General features: G+C 42.0%; 1 protein-coding gene across 1 annotated transcript in view; it reads right to left on the reverse strand.

The window, feature by feature from the left end:
• Positions 1–5,401: 5,401 nt before the first annotated feature.
• The window catches only part of LOC141345712 (probable G-protein coupled receptor 149), a 60,322-nt gene continuing 38,238 nt past the window's right edge, over positions 5,402–27,485 (reverse strand). The window contains exon 4 of the mRNA XM_073850607.1: positions 5,402–8,336. Coding sequence (XP_073706708.1) covers positions 7,728–8,336 — 609 coding nt within the window. The 3' untranslated portion in view covers positions 5,402–7,727. The remainder of the gene's footprint in view (positions 8,337–27,485) is intronic.

The following is a 27,485-nucleotide window of genomic DNA, read 5'->3' on the forward strand; positions in this document are numbered from 1 at the left end:
AATTGCAGGCTTTCAAGCAGAACAGACTTCTTTAAAAACATAAGAAATCTTACTGTTCAAAACTTTTATTTTTACTTATTTATTTATTTGTTTATTTATTTATTTTTCTGGAAAAAAAAAAAGCCTTTCCATTACAGAAAACAGCAGAGTGCCATATTGAATCCTTTTAATGTTCATCTCAAGACCTAGATACATTAAATACGTTAACACATCCTCTTCCTTGATTGTGTAATCTTAAAGATACATCTCCAAGTCTAAATTGTCTCCTGTTTTCCTGCTGTATCGCACAGCATAAAAAAACCAGTGTGTTTACTGCTATTGTGCATCAAACTTCAGGCAATTGTCCTAATGCTTATTCTCTAATTGGCCTATACTCATATTGTCATTAGTGTCTTGTTTAAAGGCAGCTGAGGCAGGGAATAACAGGGAGATGTAACAGCAACTGTTTTAACAGAAAGCAGGGAGATAATTAGAACCCTGTGGCGTTGTGATGGGAGAACTGCATGGGGAAGCTGCGGAGGACTTATCCTGCGGAAGCATCCAGACCCTGTCATGAAATATGTATTAGATCTTTACCATCACAGTAAGTTCTCATTTTTTAATGAACCTACACCCACCATTCTTTCTCTTTCGCTCATTTTATTTTATTTTTTTTGCTCTGTCCAGACATTCTACCAGACATTCGCAGACCTCTTACTTCAATTGTATTTTTAAGAAAATGTGTAAACTTTCACCAAGTAAAAATAACATTGATTATCTTTTTGAAACTAGACCTTTTTCACTCCAAGGCCCCCAGATTGTCCACAATATTATTCAAATTAAAGTGTATATTCTTTATAAAAACTCCCATGACATTTTAAGATTTTATGAATAGCCTTTTAATACACTAGCACAGTGGTTCCCAATTCCAGTCCTGGGGACCCCCTGCTCTGCACATTTTGCATGTCTCCCTTTTTTAACACACCTGATTGAGATCATCAGATCATTAGTTCAGTTCATGGCTCTCTCCCTTAACAAGCTGATGATCTCTGTCAGGTGTGTTAAAAAAGGGAGACATGCAAAATGTGCAGAGCAGGGGGTCCCCAGGACTGGAATTGGGAACCACTGCACTAGCATGGCTCCTCACTGTCACAGTTCTGTCTGTCTTGTCATTGGTTTTTCCCATTTGTCTTCCCCCCGTTGATCTGTCATTTGGTTTAGCCCTTCGTTATTGTGATTCCCTGCACCTGTCCTTGTAATAATTAGTCATCTGTGTCACCTGTGTTTGTTAATTAGTCTGTCTTTAAAAGTCTGTCTTTGATTTCAGTTCCCTGTCGGTCCTTCTGTTTAATAGACGTGTGTGAATGTTCCAGCCTTGTTCCATTCGGAGATTTATATTAAATATATTGAACTTTGTAAATATTGTCTATCGTCTCGTCTACTCCTGCACGCACCCCTAACAGAAGGACCGACCTACTACAGTTTACCCGGCACCTCTCCCTGCGTTTATTTTCCGTTTTTTGTATCAGTGTTTTATTTTTTTTTCCTCATGGATGACCCCAACGTCTTCATCATCCTTCTGAAGCAGGGGAACCGCTCTCTCGAGGACCACATCAGAGACTTTCTGTTCCTCGTGCCATCAACACACTACCCGGACAGCTGCTTGTGCACATTCTTCCGCAATGGATTAAATGATAACATCAAGACGCAGCTGTCCGGGGAGGGTCCTCGAGAGAGCCTTGCCGGATACATCGAGTGGGTGCTGGCGTCCAGTGGATCTTCCTGGACTGTCGGCTTCGTCGAGGAGGACGTCAGCCCCACTCACGACCCAGAGAGCAGCCAATCATCGCCCCGACATGCAGAGTGGGAACCCGAGCGCACCGCGGATGAGGGACTAGAGCCGCGAGCGACAGAGCCAGAGCCCTCTCCGGCTGACCAGGTGCGTGAGCTGGATTCTACATCTGCGACGGTGGAGAGCGACGTGGAGCAAGTGAGGGAAATGGAGAGCCCTGCCCACTGCAACTCCGCTGGGGACCTGATCGACTTCTTTTCCGAAGTCGAGGATATAATATCATATGACTTAATAGACTTTTTCTCTGAGCCACTGACCTGCATAGACTTCCCTCCCACCCGCCCTCTTCTGTCTGAAACTGCCTGGTCCCCGCTGGTTCCGCCCAGCCGTCCTGAGTCCCCGCTGGTTCCGCCCAGCCGTCCTGAGTCCCCGCTGGTTCCGCCCAGCCGTCCGAAGTCTCCCAGGTCATCAGTCAGTCCCCTTGCTCACCCTCAGCCCACCATCTCTGCAGTGGGCTCGCCGCAGGGATGCCAGCTAACATCGGTGGCATGGCTGGAGGATCCCTCAGCTCCGCCTCCAGCCTACGAGTCCAGATCTCCACCTCGGCCCTCCGACCCTGCGGCTCCACCACAGCTCTCGACGCCCTCCTCTCCACCGTCGCCCGTCGGCCCACCAGCTCCACCGGGCTCCATCGTCCTTCCGGCTCCGCCTTGGTCAGTCGTCGACCATCCGCCGCCTCGGGACTCCACTCCTCTGGCTTCGCCTCGTCCCTCTGTCCCTCCGGCTCTGTCAGGCTCCTCCTTCCCGTCAGCATCGCCTTCGTCCTCTGTCGCTCCGCCGCGGACCTCCGCCTCCGCCTCGGCCGCCAGAGCCTCCTGTTCCGCCTTGGCCCTCCGGATCCGCGGTGTCGCCCTGGATCTTCGGCTCTCCATCTCCGCTTCGGGTTCCTCTGCCAGCTGCTCTGCCTCTGTCGGTCGGCCCCACGGAGTCGGCGGTCCTTCCTCCACCATGGCTCCTCCCTCCATCGGCTCCTCCGTGGGCCGTCATCCTGGCTGCGATCTGGGTCCTGCTCTCCTGCTTCAGGTCCCTCCTGTTTCCTCCCTGGCTCCTCCCACCGTCATTGCCCCCTTGGACTGTCTTTTTTGTTACCTGGACTTTTGTTCTGGTCCTTCTCCGGGGGTTGCGTCCTCCGCCGGAGCCCCCTCCCTCATTGACTCTGGTTTCCTGGTTTTCCGCCCCTCTCGTTTTTTCGTTTTTTCCACGGCGCGAGGACGCGCCTTTCTGGAGGGGGGCGTAATGTCACAGTTCTGTCTTGTCATTGGTTTTTCCCATTTGTCTTCCCCCTGTTGATCTGTCATTTGGTTTAGCCCTTCGTTATTGTGATTCCCTGCACCTGTCCTTGTAGTAATTAGTCATCTGTGTCACTTGTGTTTGTTAATTAGTCTGTCTTTAAAAGTCTGTCTTTGATTTCAGTTCCCTGTCGGTCCTTCTGTTTAATAGACGTGTGTGAATGTTCCAGCCTTGTTCCATTCGGAGATTTATATTAAATATATTGAACTTTGTAAATATTGTCTATCGTCTCATCTACTCCTGCACGCACCCCTGACACTCACAAGCTTAGGTTTTGTTTTTGGATGGTGTCTTTACTATCCTTACGAAAAATAACTATGGTTTTATTATAGTAAAAGTGCAGTAACCACAGTTTTACAACAAATACCATAATTAAATGAAGTTAATTTGTGATTACTATGGTTTATAGTAACCATTATTTGTAGAGAAACTACAATTAATTTTCATAAAATGTATGCTTAACCAGCTAGACCTCCCTGGTCATCCAGCTTCACAACAAACATTATTTAAAGATCACCTTCTAAAATATAGCATGTAGAATTGCTAGGATGTGTTTAGAGTGATAAAAGCAGCCTTTTAAAAGTACATGTCCTCACATTTTCAAATGTGTGTTGAAGTCTGTGAAAGTTTTATTCCCAGTCAAAATCAATCCAGTCCAACCTTGCAAAAAAGCTTTACACGGTGGCTAACTAGCTTTACACTCCACCCACAGACCAATGGTAGTGCTCTGAAGCTTAAGTCTTTACATTATTAAGCAGACAAAGGGGTTGGGGGTCTCTAACATTGATGTCTTTGGCAGGATGTGACAGGCTGTGAAGAGTGTGTGTGTGTGTGGATATGTGTGTCATTTATATTTACATGTCTGTCAGTGAAGGATTAAAAGGTGTTATTTTAGGATAGGTGTGGTAAACAAGCATGAAGTAACGGAAACTTGTGACTTGCCATCCCATACAAAACCATGACAACAATCCCATTGAAAAATAAAAAGTACAGTTTTTTGTTTTTGTGTCCTTACCTTTTTAATAAACACATCCTGCCCCTCAGTCAGTATGACACGTTGTTCCACATTTCTATTTTTTATTAATGTCGTGGAGCATCTTATTCTTACTTTTACTCTTTAATCACCACCTGTCACTCTCTGCTAATTTAACACCCTTACTTTTAGTAGCCTGTCACTCTTTCTCTCACCACACAACACCCCCTGATAGCTTTCAATGTAACTCACAGTTAATTGCTTTAAAACACAATCTGGATGTCAGCACTTGTAAAGAACTTGACTTGTTTTTGAGAGGAAGGAGGAACTGTGTCAGACTTCAACACGGCAGTACCTAAAGATGAAACACAAATGGAGGAAAGAACTTGTATTTTTATAGAGCAGCTCTGCTGTAAACATGATGAGTGACTTCCATCAGCCCGCAGTCTGTCCAATGTGTCTGCAGTGTTCAGAAGGTGCAAAGGGGGGTAGGGCGATGTGCATATTTCTGAAAGTTTTAGAGAGTACTGTAGATAATAAAGGTACTTGTAAAAGTTCGTAGGGAAATCCTTCAAATCAATATCAAGGATTCTAAAGTGAAAATTTACATAGGGGAGACTAGGGCTAGTTTTCACAAATTTTAGAAATATTTAAAATGTTTACTTATTAATGTTTGTTTGTTTTTTAATTGTCTAATTAGGACAATTACAATCTGAGAATATTTGTGCAGTAGAACTGTGAAAAAAGTACATTTTATCATGCTATTTCACAACATGGAATATTTTGTTGATGTTCTTGGTACTCTTCTGGGCCTTGAACATGGAAGGACCCTTGCTGTCTATGGTGGGTCAAAAAGCTTGTGGATTTCATCAAAAATATCTTAATTTCTGTTTCTGAAGATGAACGAGGGTTTTACGGGTTTGGACAACATGAGGGTGAGTAATTATTAACAGAATAGTCATTTTTGGGTGAACTAACCCTTTGAGTATTTAAGTGAAATATCAGATAGCATGCTACAATTATATTGATCGACACATCAAAATAGGTGTACTTAGAAAGCAAGACTTTATAGTAAGGAAAAAGATTATTACAATATAATAATAAAAAATAATCAAATAAACCATTTAATATGACTTTATTACAAAGTCATGAAAGTGTGTTTTAAATTCACTTACATGACATTTTATTATTATTATATTATCTGTGAGTGCAGTTTTTTAACATATTTTAATATTCCCATATTTTTCTTCATATTATTATATTATATTATATACATGATATAATAAAATCAAATGCATTAGTGGATACTGAACTGTTTCTGCCCTTACTTAAAAGAAGTTTGCTATCTTAAAAACATCAAGTATCCAGACATGGGTCTCATCTGCAGATGTAGATAAGTTATATAGAGACCATGGGAGTTGGTTCAATGAAAAGCTGGGAATAAACCCATCTACACTCTTGAATGAGGCTATTTTCTGTAAATAAATCTTTAATGAGAACACTGGATAGGTGAAAATATTTTATAGCATTATGCCTCAGCTATTTTGCTGCTTGACAACACAAGGCTAAGACAAATAATCAACTATTCTGAATATACAACACATATATTTAAAACAGACCCATTGATTTGACATTTAAAAAATAACAAGAAATAACGTCTACAGTGAATTATTAGATATTAGAGTTATCAGAGCTACATGAGCCTTCACGAATGGCCTTTGCATTTAAATTTCACGTTTTCAAACAGTAGTTTCACATACTGATGCGGCAGAGCTCAAATGAAAAGCAGCGTAATCATGCCTTCATTTTACTGGGATCCACTGAATCATCCATGAATGGTCCATTTGAGAGCTGAATATATGCCAGTATTAAATGCAAGCGAGTGGCCAGGGTCACATTTCTGATTGCAAAAGCAGTGCGCTGAAAATTCCTAAGTGGCTCAAAAATGAGCACATTTGCACACACATTAACACCTAAAATAGGCTCATGCATCACGCTCACGTCTACATTTGTTGTAGAATGTTCCATTGGCAGAATCTCTTTCGCTTTTTCTCAGCAGTAATTTAGGGAATGCAAATAAAGCAGAATGTAAGTTCAGGGCTTTAGTACAACAAAAAAGATGTACAAACACCCACATACAGAAGCAAGCATACATACAGCTGTCAGCATTTACATATTCATACATACAAGGTTTGCAATTAAAGGAATATTCTGGGGCTAATGCAAGTAATCAACAGCATTTGTGGCATAAAGTGAATGATTTCCACTATTTAAGAAGAAAATAAAGACAAAATAGTCAAGGTTACTGTGAGGCACTTGCAATGGAAGAGAACAGAGCCAAACAGACAGACATGCGAATGTTATAATATTACAAATGCACTTACAGTACAGTACATTAAAGGTGTTTTGTTTTCATTGCAGCAAAATTTACACAAAAGAGATTTGTCTGTTTTTATCAGACTGCTTAATTTGCTGTACTTATCATGATAACACATATTATGTTGTTTACTTTTTTGGTTGAATATTTTAACATTCACGTCTTTTTTTTAAGTCTCTCTATAATCCAGATTTTTGCTTTTTTAAGGAAAAGGAGGGACAAAAATCAACATTATGCCACAAGTGCAAGTTAACTTGTGCTGAACCAAGAACATCCTTTAAACAGTCACACACATACTAGACAGCTTAGTGTGGGAATACCCCTTGACTGTTTAATGCACATGAACATAATTTAAAAAACAAAACATAATGATTTGTGATGTACACATTTGGAATGTTTTATTTCAATATGCTAAGTGGTTTCTGCCTGAGCTAGAATACTAAAATGTATTTATTTTAGCTTTTTCTTGCACTCACGCTTTCGCAGTCCTACTCTCTGTCTGTCTCACTCCAACCACACATACATGTAATGGTATTTATCCTTCTCTATTCAACTTTTTCTCTCAAGCTTTTTTGTTTATGCACTTACTTTTGCATTCAACAAAAGACAGAAAATCTGAAAAGCAAATTAAATCTATTCCTCCTTCTTTTCTACCCAGTAAGCTTTATTTCAGCATATACGTCACTTTCATCCACTCAAGGACTTCAGCCTTATTCTCCAATGCTTCATTCAAACCAAAACATCTAAGCATCTGAGAGTCACTATTACTGTTGCAAACCCTTGATCTATCATTCCTGAGGCTTGAAATCAAGGGCGATCTGAACAAACCAACTCTGTCTCACCTTGAGATTTGTTGCTTTTCTGAACACATTTTAGCTGCATGTTAGCATGTAAATCACTCCCCTTTCCAAACATCCAGCTCTTCCTTATAGCATGCTAACCTTGCATTTTAATTTTAAAGGCATTTACTATATCTTGTCATGCTTCCAGCCTATTTTTATCCCACAACTGCTTACTAAAACAAACAGCTTGGCAGACAAATGCCTCTCTTGTGATTCCTTGAACTGGATTTTCACACTGTGACATCTGCTTTTCCTGCTAACACTAGTTGTGCTTAGATGATAATATTTTTAGGTCTGGGTGCTTTATTCTACCACGAACTTGCAACTTTATGAGCCTTCATAACAATATTTCATTCAAACCTTCTTCCTTGGGATTTCTCAGCCCGTTGGCATAGCCTGGTGTTTCTGGTTATTTCAGTTCCCCTGATCACCTGCCTGCCTCCTATAGGCTTCATTAAGCAGCTGTATCTCTTCCTGGTAACCTCCAGCCTCCTGGTGTTGTCTCCGGCTGTTCTGTCTATGCGCTTCCACTGTATCTGGAATGTGGATGTTAATGTTGTCTGCATCCGGATTACTCGTGGGGATCAACAGCGAGTACGAGGCTGTTTCTCCTAGGTCACACGAGACAAAGCGGTTCTCACGACGAGAGTAGCGTAGTGAGGGTGAACGTGCATGTGTGGATGACTGGCTGATGTTGGAGACAATAGACACACTGTCCATGGCCTCCTCGTTGTCGCAGATCTCCAGAACCTCCAGGTGGATTTTTACATTGGTGTCTGCTACTCCACCCCCTACGCCAACTCCACCACCCCCATTGCTAGAGTTGTGCTCTTCAGCACTAGGTTCATGACCCACTGATTTGGAGCGGTACACCTCAACTTTCTTTGCGTTGTTGGGAGAGATCCTCAAGCCATCACTGCTGACTTCATAGGTGGAGAGGGACAGTGTTTTGCCTGTGGGGGCATGGAGGGAAACTGTGCCCTGGAAGGCACATAATGGAATGGCCAACCCAGCCGTGGATCTCTGTTTGGAAATATAAAGACAAAGAAAGACATGCTGTCAAGTCAAGAGTCAAACAGTGTGATACACATGAACACACACACAAACATGTTTTATGGGGACATTCCATAGGTGTAATGTTTTTTATACTGTACAAACTGTATTGTTTGTCCCCTAACCCTACACCTAAAAACATAAAGCCATACATTTTAAAATGTCATTTGAATACAATTATTTATAATAATTGTTCTACAGTTACCTGTATCCGTAAATTGCATGATTATTATAGGTACATTTGGTTGGTCCATCTGAAAAGCAACTTTAAAAGACCCCGTCCTAATGTCACTCCAAACTTATGACATTTCCCATGGCACATCGAAGCTGGCTAGACCACTATTCTGTCTTACACTTATACACTGCTCAAAAAATTTACGGAACACATAAATCACACATTGGATTTCAATGAACTAAATATTCAAGTTACAACTCTTTACTTATATATATATTGTGTACTTTGTTGAAAACAAAATTATGGGACAATGGCCAGCGGAAACCGAAATCATCAACCCACAAAGGGCTGCACAAAATCACACCGAAAATCAAAGTAAAAAATTAAAATTACAGGCTGATCGAACATCTATAAATTTCCTCAAATCAACTCATGTAAGTTAGTAGTGTAAGTGTAAGTAGTAGCGTCTGTGCAACCCTCCAAAAATATTCCTCACCAGACCATCAGTGACCCCTGCCAAAACGATCATGCTGGACGATGTTGCAGGCACCATAACGTTCCTCTTGGCATCTCCAGACTCCTTCTCATCTGTCGCATGCTCAGTTTGAACTGCATGGCCCTGTGAGCACAGGTCCCACTAGAGAACGATGGGCCCCCATGCCACCCTCATATAGAGTCTGTTTCCGACAGTTTTGTCAGAAACATGCACACCAGTAGCCTGCTGGAAATAATGTCTGAGGGCTCTGACAGTGCTCCTCTCACTGTTCCTCCTTGCAGAAAGGAGCAGATACTGGTTCTGTTTTGATTAAAATCCTCCTTCCAAAATATGAAATGTGGTCTGATTGGTTAGCTGGCCCAGTGTGCTGTAATTGGTGAACCCTGAACAGAGAAACATTGCAAGCACAAATGAAGGGGTTATGGAACTGGGGTGAAAGAACAGCATCTCTTCGCCATGGTGACAACATGCTGCTAAAGCAGCTCTTCTTCTTTTTCTCAACCAGGCCTTGCACATGAGTGATTATTTAAATGTGTGACATTGTGACTTTACAATATTGAGAAGTGTGCTGTAGTCTGAAAGAGCGTTTTCTGTTAAAACTTTAATCTCCCTTTAGAGTGGACTATGAACTTTGTTTCCTTGCAGATCTTTATAATGCAGATCTTTTTAATCTTAAATTGAAAAAGTATAATAGGAACCCTTTCATTTTTTCGAGCAGCGTATAAAAAAACTACTAAAAAGTGTTTTCTCTCTCTCTCTCTCTCTCTCTCTCTCTTTCTCTTGCCTAAGGCACAAAGCAAGCCAGAACTACCACTGTTGCCTCCTTAAAAATGGTGCATTATGCCCTTGGTTATAATATTATGAAAACATTTCAGATACACTATGTGAAAACAAATATGTGAACCAGCTACTTAACTACAAATTATCTTAACATTCTTTCATCAATAAATGATCTTATAGTTTATCTGGGTAAAAGGCAACGCATTTTATCTAGTGCAATGATGTTTAATGATTATGAAATTTAGCCTCACCGGATGATACTATGCAGGACATGGAGACATATAAGGAAACCACAAAATAAGGCAATGACATTAAAAATACAGTACGATAAATGTGATTCCTTTCGCCAGATGTTTTCTGTGAGTTAATGAGCCCTGAGTACATAGAGCCCATAGAGAAAAAAAAGCTCTGGTCAAATTACATCAAGGTCCATAAACACCCATGGCTCCATTGTGCCATCTTTCTCCCATCAGCAACTTCAGTCATATACAGTACAGTTTAGTGGCGTTGTCATTATCATTGATATGCTCCTTTCACGATACAGAGAGACAGTCGGTATGAAGCCTGCACGTAATATATTGAAATGCCACGCTTGACTGAGGACTGTGAATAATTCAAGCATTTTGATCTGATTTCATCTGACCATTTAGCACAGCAGCCACAGATAAGGATCTCTCTCTACCTTCTTTCATTTCTTCTCTCGCTAACATTAGAAAGGCTGAGGAATGAGTTGTCGACAGTATGATGTGTGCCTCCAGCAGGCTTTGCCCAAAACACAGCATATCATTCAAATGTAATAATGCTCATCAGAGGTTGTAGAGACCACGTGACTGGGGAAAGAGTATGACTTGCATGTGAGTTCACCCACTGGATGAGTTAGAGGTACTGGGCCAATGAAGGATAATAACCACATCAGAGTCAAGGCAGGAAAGCAGACAGAGAAAATGGCAAATGCAAACAAGTCCCAGGCTTTTTATGATGTTTATGATTATGTGTGTGAGTGGCCTAGTTTCCCATAATTCCCAAGTGAGTTGGTCTATATGCAGTGAGGAGTGTTGATGCAAACGCTCAATCACATGAATCCCTGTCACGCCTACATAAATATAATGCCTCACTCACTCATAAAAATGACAGATTTCTATTTACAGAACAACTCATCTTAATCTTACACAAATGACCTTTTGAATGCATACACATGACCTAAGTTCTCAATATTCTCAGAATTGCTAATCTGCCCCAGGTTAATCGGTGCCAGCTCTGACCTCTCCTCCTACTCATTGCCACCAGAGGATCTGAAATTATAAATTGATCTAGCTTCCTGCTTTCAGTGGCAGATACACAGTGGCAATCATAGTCTTCTGTGCTGCAGCAGCCCAGTGGGGTTTCCAAGTCACAAGAGAGTATTTCATAAACCTGCTGTTTTGGCACCAAACATGCTAAGAGTTTAAAGTAACCCAACTGTATTTTTCTCTTTGCAACTCCCAATTACCCGCTGTTTCAAAGTGATGGCTTGCAGTAGAGCCCAATGTAGCAAGGCACGAGGAGGAACTGCCTTTGTTGTCATAAGTTCTATATTCCTCACAGCAAAAAGTCTTTTTTAAAAGAGAAACAGAAAATTGTTTTCATCATACCAAATGGTACCAAAAGAAAGGAAGAAAACATAGACTGCTGAAGGAATTTTCTATGATCTTTTCAAATAAATAATTTCTATGTGCTATAAAAATGTATAATAAGTTCCCAACTAAGCTGACCAAATTTGCGCATCAACAATAATTGTGTACTGTTTACTGAAAGATGGGACAGTGCAAACTATACTCAAACCTGCTGGTATAATTTGTGAACAGTATATTAAATCGAGATCACATAAAAAGATGGATGGATGGATACACTATATGGACAAGGATTGGGGAACCTGACCATTACACTAACAGGGACTTTACTGACATTGCATTGAATTAAAAAATGATTAAATATGTCTCAGTACTATTGTCCATATCCACCTTTTTCTTCAATGCAGAAGTAAGCCTATGGGCGAGACTTCTGGTTCATTATCCGCTATTGGAAAAACACAAGAAAAATAACAGTGTGCAGTAAACGGTAAATCTGTTTGCACTGCAGTGTGCTCATAACTAAGATAATACATTAAAATAATATGGTAAGACACACCAATTTGCAATATCAAGCAGCGAAACGAACTGGACACGGATGTGACCGGAAGCCAGACCCTTACGGGAAGAGAATGGTGGATAGTTTAGAAAGAGATAGATTTTCATATTAGTTCAATGAATGATAAACAATTATTGGACATGCATCTGTGGAACAGTCTTGAAGACACTCATAGATTGCGGAAAGCATAGGCAATTACGGTCACAGTTATAATAACTTAGGACAATAAAGAAACCTTTCTACTGACTCACCAGAAATACGATGTTCAAGCTCCCTATTCACCTGTGTGAACATGCCATAGACCTGCTGCAGACCAAGACTGCAGATGTGGCCAGAGCAATAAACTGCAATGTCTGTCAGTACTACAGGGTACTAATTCGTCCTTGCAAAAGCAAACCACATGTAACTGTGTGTCCTCCCAGGCATGTACAAGAACTTGCAAGAGCCTTGGTGGAGGAGTGAGGCAACATCTCACAGCAAGAACTGGCAAATCTGGTGCATTCCATGAGGACGAGATTCACTGTAGTACTTACAGTAGCTGGTGGACAAGATTGTCCTTTCTTTTTTGTTGAGTTTATAATACAGCACAACCAAGAAAGAGTTCATGTTTTATTAAATCATGTTTTAGCTTGTTACTACTTACAGTTAGAGCAGAGGTGCCTAATGCTGTTCCTGGAGATCTATCTTCCTGCAAATTTCCCTGATCAAATACACCTAAACCAGCCCATTAAGATCTTCAGGAACTCTGCAAGTTGGTAAATCTCCAGGAACAGGACTGGGCACCCCTGGGTTAGAGAAACATTAAAGGGGTAGTCGACTGGCTATTTTCGATAGCATAATTGTTTAAAAAAAAAAAATCACATTATTTTCCACATATTTTACCTTTATTCTACACTGTTTTTCCGTTCTCCTAAAACAGTCGGTTGAGTTCCTGGTTCTATGAACCCCCTCTCTCAAAAAAATATGCAGAATATCCGTGCTTTTCATATAATCATTCTAACAAATGATACTACAGTCCTCAAAGGCATTATTTGATTACAGACTGTGGATCTACAGTGATCACTGAGTATGAGAAATGAGCACTGTCAGTATTTTGTCTCTGTTCTGTTTTCCCAATGTTTTTCCCCTTCTGTTTCTAGTCATTTTTGGTTTAGTTCTTGTCTCCCCCTTTTGGTTTGTGTTCAGTTGGTTTAGTCTTGCCCATATTTGTACTTCCCCCTCGTTATCCAGTCATCTCGTTTGAAACCACACCTTGTTTTTCTGTGTATTTAAGTCTTTGTCTGCTCACTACCCCTTGTCCGTCGTTAATGTTACATGTGCTCATTTCTTGCTCCCGGTTTTTGTTTGCTTGTTATCATTTTCAGTGTTTTCATTTAATAAACTTATATATATTCATTTACTCCGGTTTTCCTCCTCCATCTCCACTCCTCAACCCACCAGACTGTGACAGAACGAAGGACCAAACAAACAAGATGAGTCAGGCTGAGGCTGCTTTGAGGGGACTGCGGCAAGGCGGTCGGGAGTTGGAACGGTATGTGGAATGAATTTATCGAGCTCTCCCACCAGGTAGGCTGGCACGAAGCTGCCATCTGCGCTGTGTTTGTTTTGGGGCTGGATGATGAGACGGTTCGCTGCGATCTCCCCGCTTGTAGTTTTTCCTTGATCGAGCTAATCAATCTCATTCTCTATTTAAATGGATCTGATTTTGAAATAGAAGAAGTTCCTAGTCCGAGAAGGTCTCATATTCCAGTCCCCTCCCAAACACGGCGCAACGCGCCAGCCTGCCCTCAGCCGAGAACCTCCACATACCGTGTCAACGGCTCGAGCCGCCAGCCCAGTCCCAAATCCCCAGTCATCCTCCAGAGCTCCACCGCGGTCCTCAGCCCGATACGGCCGGCCTCCTCCCCGCGCTATGGTCTGCCGGCCTCCGCCCAGCGCTCAAGCCTGCCGGCTTCCTCTCCGTGCTCAAGCCCGTTAGCCGCCAGGCCAACGCCAGCTCACAAAATGGCCACCACGCCTACTCACAAGATGGCTGCCATGCCAGATTCTGCAAGCAAGATGGCTGCCACGCCAGAGTCTGCAAGCAAGATGGCTGCCACGCTAACGTCTGCAAGCAAGATGGCTGTCACGCCAGAGTCTGCATGCAAGACGGCTTTCGTTCCTGAGTTCCCGGCCAAGATGGCCGCCGTTCCTGAGTTCCCGGCCAAGATGGTTGCCAAGCCTGAGTTCCCGGTCAAGATGGCCGCCGTTCCTGAGTTCCCGGTCAAGATGGCCTCCGTTCCTGAGTTCCCGACCAAGATGGCCGCCGTCCCTGAGTTCTCGGCCAAGATGGCCGCCAAGCCTGAATCCCCGGCCAAGATGGCCGCCGATCCTGAGTCCTCGGCCAAGATGGCCGCCGATCCTGAGTCCTCGGCCAAGATGGCCGCCAAGCCTGAGTCCCCGGCCAAGATGGCCACCAAGCCTGAGTCTGCACCCAAGATGGCTACCGCCAAGTCAGAGTCTCCGCTGGTTCCGCCCAGCCTCCCAGAGTCTCCGCTGGTTCCGCCCAGCCTCCCAGAGTCTCCGCTGGTTCTGCCCAGCCTCCCAGAATCTCCGCTGGTTCCGCCCAGCCCTCCAGTGACCGCGCCGCCAGAGCGCCCTCCAGTGACCGCGCCGCCAGAGCACCCTCCAGTGACCGCTCGCCCAGAGCTTGCTCCTTCAGTGTCTCCGCTGGAGACGCCCAGCCCTCCTGAATCTCTGCTGGGGCCATCCAGAGCCTGCTCCTCAAGAGCGCCGTCCAGAGCCCGCTCCTCAAGAACCAGCGCGCCCTCCAGAGCCGGAGCTCTCTCCTGCGCGCCATTCAGAGCCGGAGCTCTCTCCTGCGCGCCATCCAGAGCCGGAGCTCTCTCCTGCGCGCCCACCAGAGCCGGAGCTCTCTCCTACGCGCCCTCCAGAGCCGGAGCTCTCTCCTGTGTGCCCTTCCGTGCTCTCCTGGGTGGACTATGCCCTAGGTTCCCCCAAGAAATTTTTTTGGGGGGGCTACTCCCTTGATCAGCCATGGCCACCTGGACTGTTTACTCGGCCATGGCCACCTGGACTGTTTACTCGGCCATGGCCACCTGGACTGTTTACCCGGCCATGGCCACCTGGACTGTTTACCCGGCCATGGCCACCTGGACTGTTTACTCGGCCATGGCTTCCTGAGCCCCCAGATCCGCCATGGCCTCCTGAACTATTGACCCGGCCATGGCTTCCTGAGCCCCCAGATCCGCCATGGCCTCCTGAACTATTGACCCGGCCATGGCTTCCTGAGCCCCCAGATCCGCCATGGCTTTCCGGACTGCTTACCCGGCCATGGCTTCCTGAGCCCCCAGATCCACCATGGCCTCCTGAACTATTTACCCGGCCATGGCTTCCTGATCCCCCAGACCCGCCATGGCCTATTGGACTGTATGCCCCTGTATCCTGTGTTCCCTGTATCCCTGTCTAGCGGTCTCCAGGGTGCCCACCCTCCGTCCCCAATGGATGTTAGATGGCGTGAGATGCGCCTTTTGGGGAGGGGGGTGTAATGTCAGTATTTTGTCTCTGTTCTGTTCTGTTTTCCCAATGTTTTTCCCCTTCTGTTTCTAGTCATTTTTGGTTTAGTCCTTGTCTCCCCCCTTTTGGTTCGTGTTCAGTTGGTTTAGTCTTGCCCATATTTGTACTTCCCCCTCGTTATCCAGTCATCTCGTTTGAAACCACGCCTTGTTTTTCTGTGTATTTAAGTCTGTGTCTGCTCACTACCCCTTGTCCGTCGTTAATGTTACATGTGCTCATTTCTTGCTCCCGGTTTTTGTTTGCTTGTTATCATTTTCAGTGTTTTCATTTAATAAACTTATATATATTAATTTACTCCGGTTCTCCTCCTCCATCTCCACTCCTCAACCCACCAGACTGTGACAAGTACATGATAGATTTAATCAGCAAATGTATAATATTCTAGTTCTTAGTATGTCCTCCAGAACTTTAAGTATACTGCTCTGACCCTTCTTGGCACTGAGCGTACAAGACCATGACAAATTGTCACATCTGTCCTGTTTAACTTCTGAAGGACGACCTCAGCTCATCTCTACAGAATCCCCCCATAGGTGCTCAAGAACATTAAGATTGGTTGAAATACATGCCCACTTGGGTATCGTTTGGGTTTCTTCGATACCGGTGCCAAATCGATACATTTAAAACCGTACTGGTGCCAAACCGGTGCCTGAAACGATACTTCTAAAAAGCCACAAAAAGGTGGATGACACAAGAATATCTTTTTATTAGACAAAAAAAAAGTTCTTTAAATTGAACAATGTATTAAAAGTTTAAAGTACACATTAATATTTAAGTAAATACAAAACACAACAACAATAAAACCTAAGCCACCTAACCCAACTACAATGATTTTACAGCTTAAAATTTCAGCAATTCTTTTGCAGAAATATTTCCATATTAGCCTTCTCTGGCAAAATACCACACCTCTCCTGACTTATTGCATGTTCTGGTATAACTGAGGCAGGGGTCGTCCACACTGAGGGTGCAATTTGTGAAAGAGGCAGAGGTAGGGGATGCTTTTGAAAACTTTTTCTCTTCCCATAGGCGGAGGTTGACCAAACTGTTAGTGTAATCTGTTAACAACGCACATTATATACCTGTTTTTTTACGCGATGTAGGAGTGGCTTCGCGGGATGTTTTATAAATAATTTAGCAAAGGCAGGGATGAAAAGACCAGAGGAAGGGAAATCCCAGCTGATGTCCGCAAACTGTCAAACACGGTGCTTCCCTCTGCTTTCAAGTTTATTCCATGTGCCCTCAAATGTTTCATTAGGTTTGACGTGTTTCCCCCTTTACACACAACTGCTGCACGTTGCAGTGTCTGAATCATTTCTCGTAAAATATAGACGTTTTTCCTGAACGCGGAAGTAAGTCTGACTCTTAACTGAAAGAATGCTTTGCATTTCCGGTCTGCATTGTTTCTGGTCAAATTAGCGTATATTCCGAGGTAATAATCTAATGTTAAACCTATTCAGCACATGGCTCCATAGCACCTTCACTTTGCAATGTCGCAATGACCGTCAGTTGTCAGTGCCTCACTTTAATGAGTGTGAAGATGACACGAAGCTGCGGACGTTAGCTACATTAAAAACAGATGGACACTATTTGAATGGGTTCCTATTAGAGTGCGGATCGGGCTGCATTTTTCTGTCCGAGCCCGGCCCGCGTCCGACAGAACAGTAACCGAACCCGACCCGAGCCCGACAGGCATTAAGATATTTATGTCCGAGCCCGATCCCAGCCCGACACAGTTAAAATCTGTTTTTTTCTCATACTAATGATACATGCACTTTTTTGTGTGGAAAGCCCAATTTTATTAAGCAACTGTAGGAAAGCGTTTGGAAATGTCAACAGATGAGCGCATCAGTGCACACGGGGCAAAAAGCGCCGTTATAACACAGGCGCACTATCGCGCTGATGTGACCGAGCCCGACCCGAACCCTAGTATCCTTTCTAAATATCTGTCCGAACCCGGCCCGGCCCGTCGGGTTCCGTCGGGTACCGTCGGGCTCGGCTCGGGTATCCATCCTCTAGTTCCTATGGAGACCGGAACAGAAAAGCATTCAATCTGACGTTAGAATTCGTAATGGCAGTGTGCATCGTTTACTCAGGAAAAAGGTCTATAGCCACACTTTAGAACATTTAGTTTTTGGCATTTTAAGTTAGGCGCATTTAATGTAGCTAGCTAAGCTAACGGACCACCTGCTGCAGTTAGAGCAAGTGTAACGATAGTTGCTGCATTCATTTCCTGATGATTTGTGCTTTTAATTTGAAAATGGACAGTAACTACAAAGATGTCTTGGATTTGTATCATCAAAACTTTCCGACATCCACGTGAGTTTTCTCATTCAGGATTTTTTTTTTCTCCAATCATTCTGACACCCAATAAATGCAGTATTTATATTTAACCAGCGATCATGCATGTTGATAAATCAATGCTTCTTACATCCGTGTCTGATTCAGTCCGGTACATACCGGTCATATGGGTACCGATTAGGGTTTCGGTACCCAACCCCAATGTCCACTGAAGGATTTTCACGTCGGAAGAATGCATATCATCACAGTGATTGATGACAGCATTGATAAAGCATAAACTCCCTCCCTTCAGCACTCACACATCCCAATATAGGAGCTTTACTACCACTGAACGTCACTGTGGGAACCAGGCACTTCTCACTGTACTCCTTCTCTAGCAACACCATAACATTTTGGATGCTTTTAGATTTTAGATTGCATAGTTTTTGTATGGACCACCATGCATGTCACTTTTGCAGGCTGCGTCTTACTCTGTGAGATAAACAGTCACTCTTTTCATAGCTTTTGCCGGCTCTGAGACACTTGCATGGTATTTCTTCTGCTCTCAAAAAAATCCAGGAAAACGCATTTAAAAAACTTATAAATTGATTTGTATTTTTATGAGTGAAATAAGTAATTGATCCCCTATCAATCAGCAAGATTTCTGGCTCTCAGGCGTCTTTCATACAGGTAACAAGCTGAAATTAGGAGCACTCTCTTAAAGGGAGTGCTCCTAATCTCAGTTTGCTACCTGTATACAGCTGTCCACAGAAGCAATCAATCAATCAGATTCCAAACTCTCCACCATGGCCAAGACTAAAGAGCTATCCAAGGATATCAGGGACAAGATTGTAGACCTACACAAGGCTGGAATGGGCTACAAGACCATCGCCAAGCAGCTTGGCATTATTTGCAAATGGAAGAAACACAAAATAAATGTCAATATCCCTTGGTCTGGGGCTTCATGCGAGATTTCACTACACGGAAGGACTTTGTCAATGATCTCAAGGCAGTTGGGACCATAGTTACCAAGAAAACAATTGGTAACACACTGCGCCACAAAGCATATGTACAGGCCCATCTGAAGTTTGCGAGTGAACATCTGAATGATTCAGGAGGAGGAGGAATGCTGCCTATGACACCAAGTCCATCCCCACTATCAAACATGGAGGTGGAAACATTATGCTTTGGGGGTGTTTGGGGGTGACAGGACAACTGCAGTGCATCAAAGGGATAATGGACGGGACAGTGTACTGTCAAATCTTGGGTAAAAACCTCCTTCCCTCTGTAGGATTACAAATTTAAGAAATGTTGATCATATGTTCTGACATAGCTTCACAGGAAAATCTAAAGTGAAGTATATTCTATTTAGCTTCTAAAGGTACAGATGATGACATTCTAAGAAGATCAAATCAGGCAGCCCAGGTGTCTGAGACATTAACCTTTTGTTCTCAAGCTACAGCGATGCCTTTGTCTCTATGATAATGTGAAGGTATGGGCAATACTGTCAGACTGATTGGATTAGCACCTATGCCTTTGAATGACACTGTTATGATAATGAGATCAGGGCTGGGGAACTCTGGTAACGGGCTGATTCCTGTACTGCATTTGCATGCTTTGTTTAGATTGACTCCACCTCTATATAATCCTCCCCCTGGAAATATATTTAAACTGTATTGTATCTGACATTAGTCAGACGACTTTTGATGACTGCAGCGAACGAACAGCTAGGATCTCAATAAAGAGAAACTTCTGCTTCAAAGATATCCAAACGTCTCCTGGTCTCTGAGAAAAGTTCACAACAGTTTTGGTGCCGTGACCCGGATAGAGTTCCAGCTCCTTCACCTGAATCCAGATTGAAACAGCAAGCTCAACAGAAGATCTGCTTTCAAGACTGCATCTTTTGGAATCCAGAGCGAAACTTCCAGCTGAACAAAGATTTCCATGAATCTTCCTTTACAACCAAGGGTTGGTGAGTGCTACTCTATCCAAAAGAACCGCTAAAGACCAGTACATATAGTTATCCTCTGCGCCGTCAGAGAAGAGTTAACAGACAGCTGTAGGGTTTAGTTAACTAAGTTATCCTCTAAAGGTGTTCTTTTAGAGATGAAAAGTTACCCTCTGTTAATTCAGGGAAGTTTAGCATTACGTGCTAAAGTTGTTTATCCTCTGTTCACTCAGGGAAGATTAACATTACGTGTTAATATTTGTTATCCTCTGTTTATTCAGGGAAGGTTAACTACAGCTATTACAGTTTAGTTAACTAAGTTACCCTCTAAAGTTGTTCTTTTAGAGAAGAGTTGTTTATCCTCTGTTCACCCAGGGAAGTTTAGCATTACGTGCTAAAGTTGTTTATCCTCTGTTCACTCAGGGAAGTTTAGCATTACGTGCTAATATCTGTTATCCTCTGTTTTAAGCAGGGAAGTTTAGCCTTAAAATGCTAAAATTTGTTATCCTCTGTTTTGGCAGAGAAGTTTAGCATTAAGTGCTAGTAGTGTGTTGTCCTCTGTTAATTCAGGGAAGGTTAACAATAGTTGATCTCTGTTAACAAGCGTACCCTCTGTTGATCAGAGAAGTTTTAGTGTTGTGATTGCGTGGTAGCAAAGAAACTTGAAAAATGGTTAGAAAGAATGCTAGGCTAATTCCAACCACAGAGAAAGGTGGACTAGCTACGCCATTATGGACAGACGATGAGTTTAAATCATTGTTAGGAGAGCATATGGACTCAATAGTGACTGAGTCAGTAAAATTTGATTTGACAAAGAAATTTGGTATTGATCCAGATAAAGTTTGGTCAATTGAAGAATGCAAAAAGGTACTCGGAACATGTATCCGAAAGAAAAACCTAAAAGGCATTATCTGCTGCCACAGAGAATTTACACTATCGTTAGCACAAGAACAGGCTCAGTGTATCACTAAGTTGAAAGAACAAAACCAACAGCTGCACACTAGATTGTCCCGTTTCACTAAAAAGGTGGGCCATAACCAGGCTTCAACCAAAAGTGATTCAAAAGACCAACAGTCAGATGAAAGCTATCCTGACTTACAGTCTTCATGTAGACCAGAAGACAGTGGCAATACTGTAACAATGGAGAAAGATGCAGTGAATTCAGTGAAGGTATGTGGTGCTAGGAGAAGATCTCAGGGAATTGAGAAAATTGAAGGTGTTTCTCCAAACTCTTCTGTTGTCCCAGTACAAACGGTTGCCAAAGCGCTAAGACCCAAAGACATAGAGAGATTGTCCCAGAGCTTACCTTCAGCACGCACACATTTTTCAGAATTTAGAAGAACATTGAACAGCAAAATGCGTCTTTATGACATGTCGTTACCAGAAATCACACAGCTGATGTCACAAATTCTAACTGAATCTGAATTCAACAGTTTTGAGTCTGCTGTTACTTCTGAACTACAACATGCCAGTAAAGGCGATTTGAGAGAAGGTGTTTTAAAAATTCTAAAGAATATCATAGGACCCAAAACAGACTGGTCCAGAATCACTAACTGTGTGCAAAAGAAAGATGAAACTGTAAGTGAGTACACTGAAAGGTTTTGTCAGTCAGCTGCAGCACACAGTGGAATAGCTGACACTCCAGAGAAGGTGCTAGATGATAAAGGACCACTAGCTCGTACATGGTTTGATGGCCTTTTAATTGAATATAGAAATGCACTGCCTTTCTTAGATCTCACATGGTCCAATAGAACCCTGCAAAGCAACTTGGACAGGTTAGCTATTTGGGAAAGAAACTCTGATGTTAAAGCCAGAGTAAAGATTGCAGCAGCTTCCTTTAAGTTGAAAACAGAGAACCGACAGGAAAGTAAATGTCCTAAGAGAGAGGGTAGTTGTCATTACTGCGGTAAACCTGGACACAGGATGAAAGAATGCAGGAAAAACAAAAAATACGTAAAAGAAATGAACAATGTAAATCAGCTTTTACACAGTCTGCTAGCAATGCTAAAACAGCACCTCCCCACTACACCAAACTCACTGGGCAGCTTGCTGAGGTGCTAACCGTTAAGGCTGTGAATTCTTAATTACCCCAGTAATCTACAACAAAGATGAAAGACTCTTTGTTAACACAACAAAGGGAAGTTGAATATCACTCCCCCCAAACTTGGGGACACTTGGTTAAGAACACTCACAGCCATACCAGAATATTTTATTCAGTAACCCATCCTCTGTTATGATGTCTACCAGGACTGATGTTTAATTAGAGGACTGAAATGTAGTGATTGCATTGTTTTGGAAATACATGTATTTTTGTTCTGCATTAGGAACTTATGTCTCACACTATACAGTGTGCACAACACTTAAAGGGACAGATTAGGACACACAAACCAGTGAGGAGCCCAGGAAAGAACCGAAGTGCAATAAGCCTCGGGGGCCAATCCTGCGGTGAACATTTCCTCATAGGTTTTTCCCCATTAGTACTTTCAATCCCCACCTCACTGGTCTATTAGGTGTCAAATTAAGATTAGGTTAAGAAGAATAAACACTATACGATCACTAGAATTTTAATGTAATAAATAAAACCACTATACGATCAACAGAAGTCTAAAAATGTCTATGCATGAATACTGCTGGTCTGCTGTTTCTTTGTTTTCTTTTGTTTCAGGTGTGTATGCCAAGTCATCTTCATAAGAGAAACCCTGGTGTGAAGCATCACTTCAGACATCCATGAACAAGCTTCATGAGGACAAAGAGTCATCTGAGTGAATCTACGTGGGAAACAGACTACAGAAAACAGACTTCACAGCTATTCAGGCGCCATAGACTTCAAGACTTCCACTCTTATGCTACATGATTTTCTGTGACATCATGTAGTTTGTACGACATTTTACCATCCCATTGTCGCACGTGTCAACAATTATGGTTCTGAAAAGAACTATTACACCTAAGTAAATCTAGGACAAGACACAGGATAATGTTATATGTGCCTGTAACTTTTACAAGTTACATGACTGCAAGATGGAGCTTATGTTAACCAACATAGGCTACAGAATGGACTTATGGAGGTTTAAATTTGTTTTATGTGAGAGTTATTAGAACTCTCAAAGAGGGGATTGTAGGATTACAAATTTAAGAAATGTTGATCATATGTTCTGACATAGCTTCACAGGAAAATCTAAAGTGAAGTATATTCTATTTAGCTTCTAAAGGTACAGATGATGACATTCTAAGAAGATCAAATCAGGCAGCCCAGGTGTCTGAGACATTAACCTTTTGTTCTCAAGCTACAGCGATGCCTTTGTCTCTATGATAATGTGAAGGTATGGGCAATACTGTCAGACTGATTGGATTAGCACCTATGCCTTTGAATGACACTGTTATGATAATGAGATCAGGGCTGGGGAACTCTGGTAGGTAACGGGCTGATTCCTGTACTGCATTTGCATGCTTTGTTTAGATTGACTCCACCTCTATATAATCCTCCCCCTGGAAATATATTTAAACTGTATTGTATCTGACATTAGTCAGACGACTTTTGATGACTGCAGCGAACGAACAGCTAGGATCTCAATAAAGAGAAACTTCTGCTTCAAAGATATCCAAACGTCTCCTGGTCTCTGAGAAAAGTTCACAACACCTCATTGAAAATTGGTTGTGGATGGGTATTCCAGCATGGCAATGACCTAAAACACACGGCCAAGGTAACAAAGGAGTGGCTTAAGAAGAAGCGCATTAAGGTCCTGGAGTGGCCTAGCCGGTCTCCAGACCTTAATCCTATAGAAAATCTGTTGAGGGAGCTGGTTCGAGTTGCCAAACATCAGCCTCAAAACCTTAATGGCTTGGATAGGATCGGCAAAGAGGAGTGGAACAAAATCCCCCCCAAGATGTGTGCAAACCTGGTGGCCAACTACAAGAAACGTCTGACCTCAGTGATTGCTTTTTTCTGGATTTTTTTATGTTGTTCTATCTCTCAATGTTAAAATAAACCTACCATTAAAATTATAGACTTGTCATTTATTTGTCAGTGGGCAAACGTACAAAATCAGCAGGGGATCAAATAATTATTTTCCCCACTGTACATAGCAGAAAATTCTGCTATTTTAACATAGTGTAAATAGAATCTATAGAATCTATAGAATGCGTGTTACTGGGGGCAAGGTTTATGTCAATTTTAGGGTTTGTGGTGTCATCAACCCAGGAAGTAGCTTGTTGTAGTCCCTACCAGCCGTTTGTTGTAGGCTTTAAAAAACGAATTCTGCACTATAAACAAGCAATATTACACACTAACTAAGGTTAAAAAGGTGAATCATAATCTATAACCTCTTTAAAGTACTGAAACATTTTTCATATTCTATTTATTTCAATTAAATGTAGGGTATGCGATTTCAGAAAGGCTAGCAATAACAATCTTGCTTTTAAAAGAAGATTCCTCCCTCCCTGCACAATTACTCTGCAAAGCCATGCCTCCTCCAAAACACTTAAAAAGCACACAGGCATCCCAGAGGCTAACCAGCAACACAATGAGAGACGTTGGTGAAGGGGTTGAATGCATTGCTGTCAGACTACCTGCCTTTAAATATTTGAATTAATTCAGTCATACAGTATGAGTGCATAGTTAAATTAATAGTTGATGCAATACAAGTTTTATGGATTATTAGGCTAAAATTGTGAATCATGTTGAAAAATGGATTTAAATAAGAGTGTGTCTGCAAGGTGCCTCCAAGGCTAATGCATTGATTAAAATAATGTTAGTGGAGGTAGAGAGTTAGATCAATGCCATTCATCATATTTCATTATTCACAACCTACAAACATTTAATACATATGCATACAACAAAGTTGCATCAGTTATTAAATTAACTGTCCTTGTCTATTTACACATACAATAGAATTGACCCAATACTGAAACTCTAAACTGGATGTGTGAATGGTGAGACCACGCCTGAACAAGCCAGCAAAGCAATTCTTAGCAAAACAGCAATCAATCATGTCAATGTGTCTGACTAAGAGCCTCTGCCTGTCTCTGCAGTGTGCATTGTATTCCTGACACAATACATTCAATGTTTAAATACACAGAAATGGCTTGTTTGTTTGTTGAAAATAATCTACATAATAATTTGTCCAGTTGGAGGGATTTTCTGCACATTAACACTATTGTAATGTTAATCGAATGGCCTGTTTTTGCATGGCTCTATTATAATTGGATAAATCTGTTTTGGAAAGCATGAGGCCATTTATTTTCTGTTAAACTCATCAGCTGCATTAACAATCAACATGAATAATCCTTTCACTTCCTGCACAGTCCAGCTCCTGCAGAGCAGTGTGTATCTAAGCTTTATGATTTACCCTGGTAAACATTACATAAATCAGAGAAATAACCAATACAACTGTCTAGACGTGATTTAAATGTTTAATAATTTGTCTCTGATGGTGAATATCTAGTTTAGTGTTATCAGCATAATTTAGAAGTGCCAGAATAACAATTATCAGTATTCTAGTGAAAAATAAAAAAATAACTAAAATGTATTATTTCATGCAAAGTATACTACGAATACATTTACATATTTATGTGCTCAATATTCTGCAATTTTACTTGGTATACTAAATCTCCGCTAAACTGGAATGCACTTTAATTGTGCAGAAGTTGTACTGAGGTTCAACTAAAAATACACTTTAGTTGTATATTTCAATTTGCTAAAGTGGAACTATTGCAAGTATACTTCAGGTACACTTTAAACATCTTGCATTTAAAGACTGATATTATACAGAGATCATACAATCCTTATTAGGGCCCTATTGTTTTTCTAAGAATTATTATTAGAGCCCGAGCCCAGAATGGGCGAAAGCCCTATTGTTTTTCTAAGGATTATTAGGGCCCGAGCCCAAAGGGCGAAGGCCCTATTGTTCTTCTAAAAATTATTATTAGGGCCCGAGCCCAAAAGGGCGAAGGCCCTATTGTTCTTCTAAGGATTCTTATTTGTTTTTAGGGCCCGAGCCCAAAAGGGCGAAGGCCCTATTGTTTTTCTAAGGATTATTATTAGGGCCAGAGCCCAAAAGGGCGAAGGCCCTATTGTTTTTCTAAGGATTATTATTAGGGCCCGAGCCCAAAGGGGCGAAGGCCCTATTGTTCTTCTAAGGATTCTTCTTTCCTTTTTTTAGGGCCCGAGCCCAGAATGGGCAAAGGCCCTCTTGTTTTCCTAAGGATTCTTATTAGGGCCCGAGCCCAAAAGGGCGAAGGCCCTATTGTTCTTCTAAGGGTTCTTATTTATTTATTTTTTTCAACCGTTTGGGCACTTTTGGGGGCGTTAACATACTCAAAAACTCTTGAAAATTTGCACACATGTCGGAATCTGCCGTCGTCCGGACGCCACAGAGGCTGGGACCCGGGCGTGGTTCAGGGCCTCTACAGCGCCCCCTGGAACACAGTTTGAAAACTTGATGTACTGCGCACACATACTTGAACGTACACATATGAAACTCGGTACACATATAGAACTCATTGAGCTGAACAACTTTTGTACTCTGTCATTTTCTCAACGCAACAGGAAGTGAGATATTTAGGGCTGTGTAAAAAGCGCATGCTCTGGAATTTAACGTACTCCTCCCAGGATTTCCATACAATTGTCACCAAACTCGGTCAGCATGATCTCAAGACATTGGGGACGCTAAATTGCGAGGGGATTTTTGATATCTCGAACGGTTTGGCCGTGGCAAGGCGAAAAAGTTATGGCGAGAAATGAGAAACAGGAAGTGTCTAATAACTGTTGCACACATTGCCTGATTCTGATGAAACTTCACCAGTTTGTTCGTTGTATGATGCCGATTCCATAAATGTGACTATTATGTGTCAAAGTTATAGCGCCACCAACTGGCAGCAGGAAGCGTGTCATTTTCAAAATGCTTTGAAATCAGCCTCTTAATTTTACTTGATTTTCTTTAAACTTCATCAAAATCATGTCAAAACACGGCCGATAAGAATATGTAAAGGGGTCGTTGATAAATCAAATGCTGTTGCCATGGCAACGTCTCAAACTTTAAAATTAGATTCCTGTCTTTTCGAGGCAGATAACATGCTAAGAATTTCATGAAACTCAACACACACATCAATATTAATGATAGTTAGACACTGGCAAAAGGTCATAAATGGGCGTGGAGCAGGCACTCTATAGCGCCATCTTTTGACAAAAGTTGGGGGCTTAGTTTTTCCTACAGTCACCAAACTCTGTATATATATTGTTCTCATCAATCTGGACAACTTTCTAAATTAAACTCATTAGCTAAGACCAACAGGAAGCCGGCTATTTCCATTTGAATGTGTTTTTTTGGAAAAATCAGGCTGTAAACAAATTCACACTCCTTCTAAGAACAACCAGCTATTCACACCAACCTTTTTTAACATGAAGAGAAGATTCTGAAGATGTTAAATTGCGAGCGGATTTTGGATATCTTGAACAGTGTTGACGTGGTGATTTTTTAAAGATGTAGTAAAAAACTTAACCGTAATTTTTTTATATCTTTAAAGTGCAGCATCCAAACTCTTTACAACTTTTTTCACACAGAGATCTAATCATTCTGAGCAAGTGCTGTTAATATAAATGTTATACAAGCTTCAATGAATTAATGAAAATTAAAAAAAGAAATCAAAAACCTGCTGTCACTCAGCAGGCTGAATGTCTCTATGTGTGTGTGTGCGTTCAGTCAGGGT

Source organism: Garra rufa, chromosome 11 (assembly GCF_049309525.1).
Source record: "Garra rufa chromosome 11, GarRuf1.0, whole genome shotgun sequence".
In the NCBI taxonomy this organism is placed as follows: Eukaryota; Metazoa; Chordata; class Actinopteri; order Cypriniformes; family Cyprinidae; genus Garra; species Garra rufa.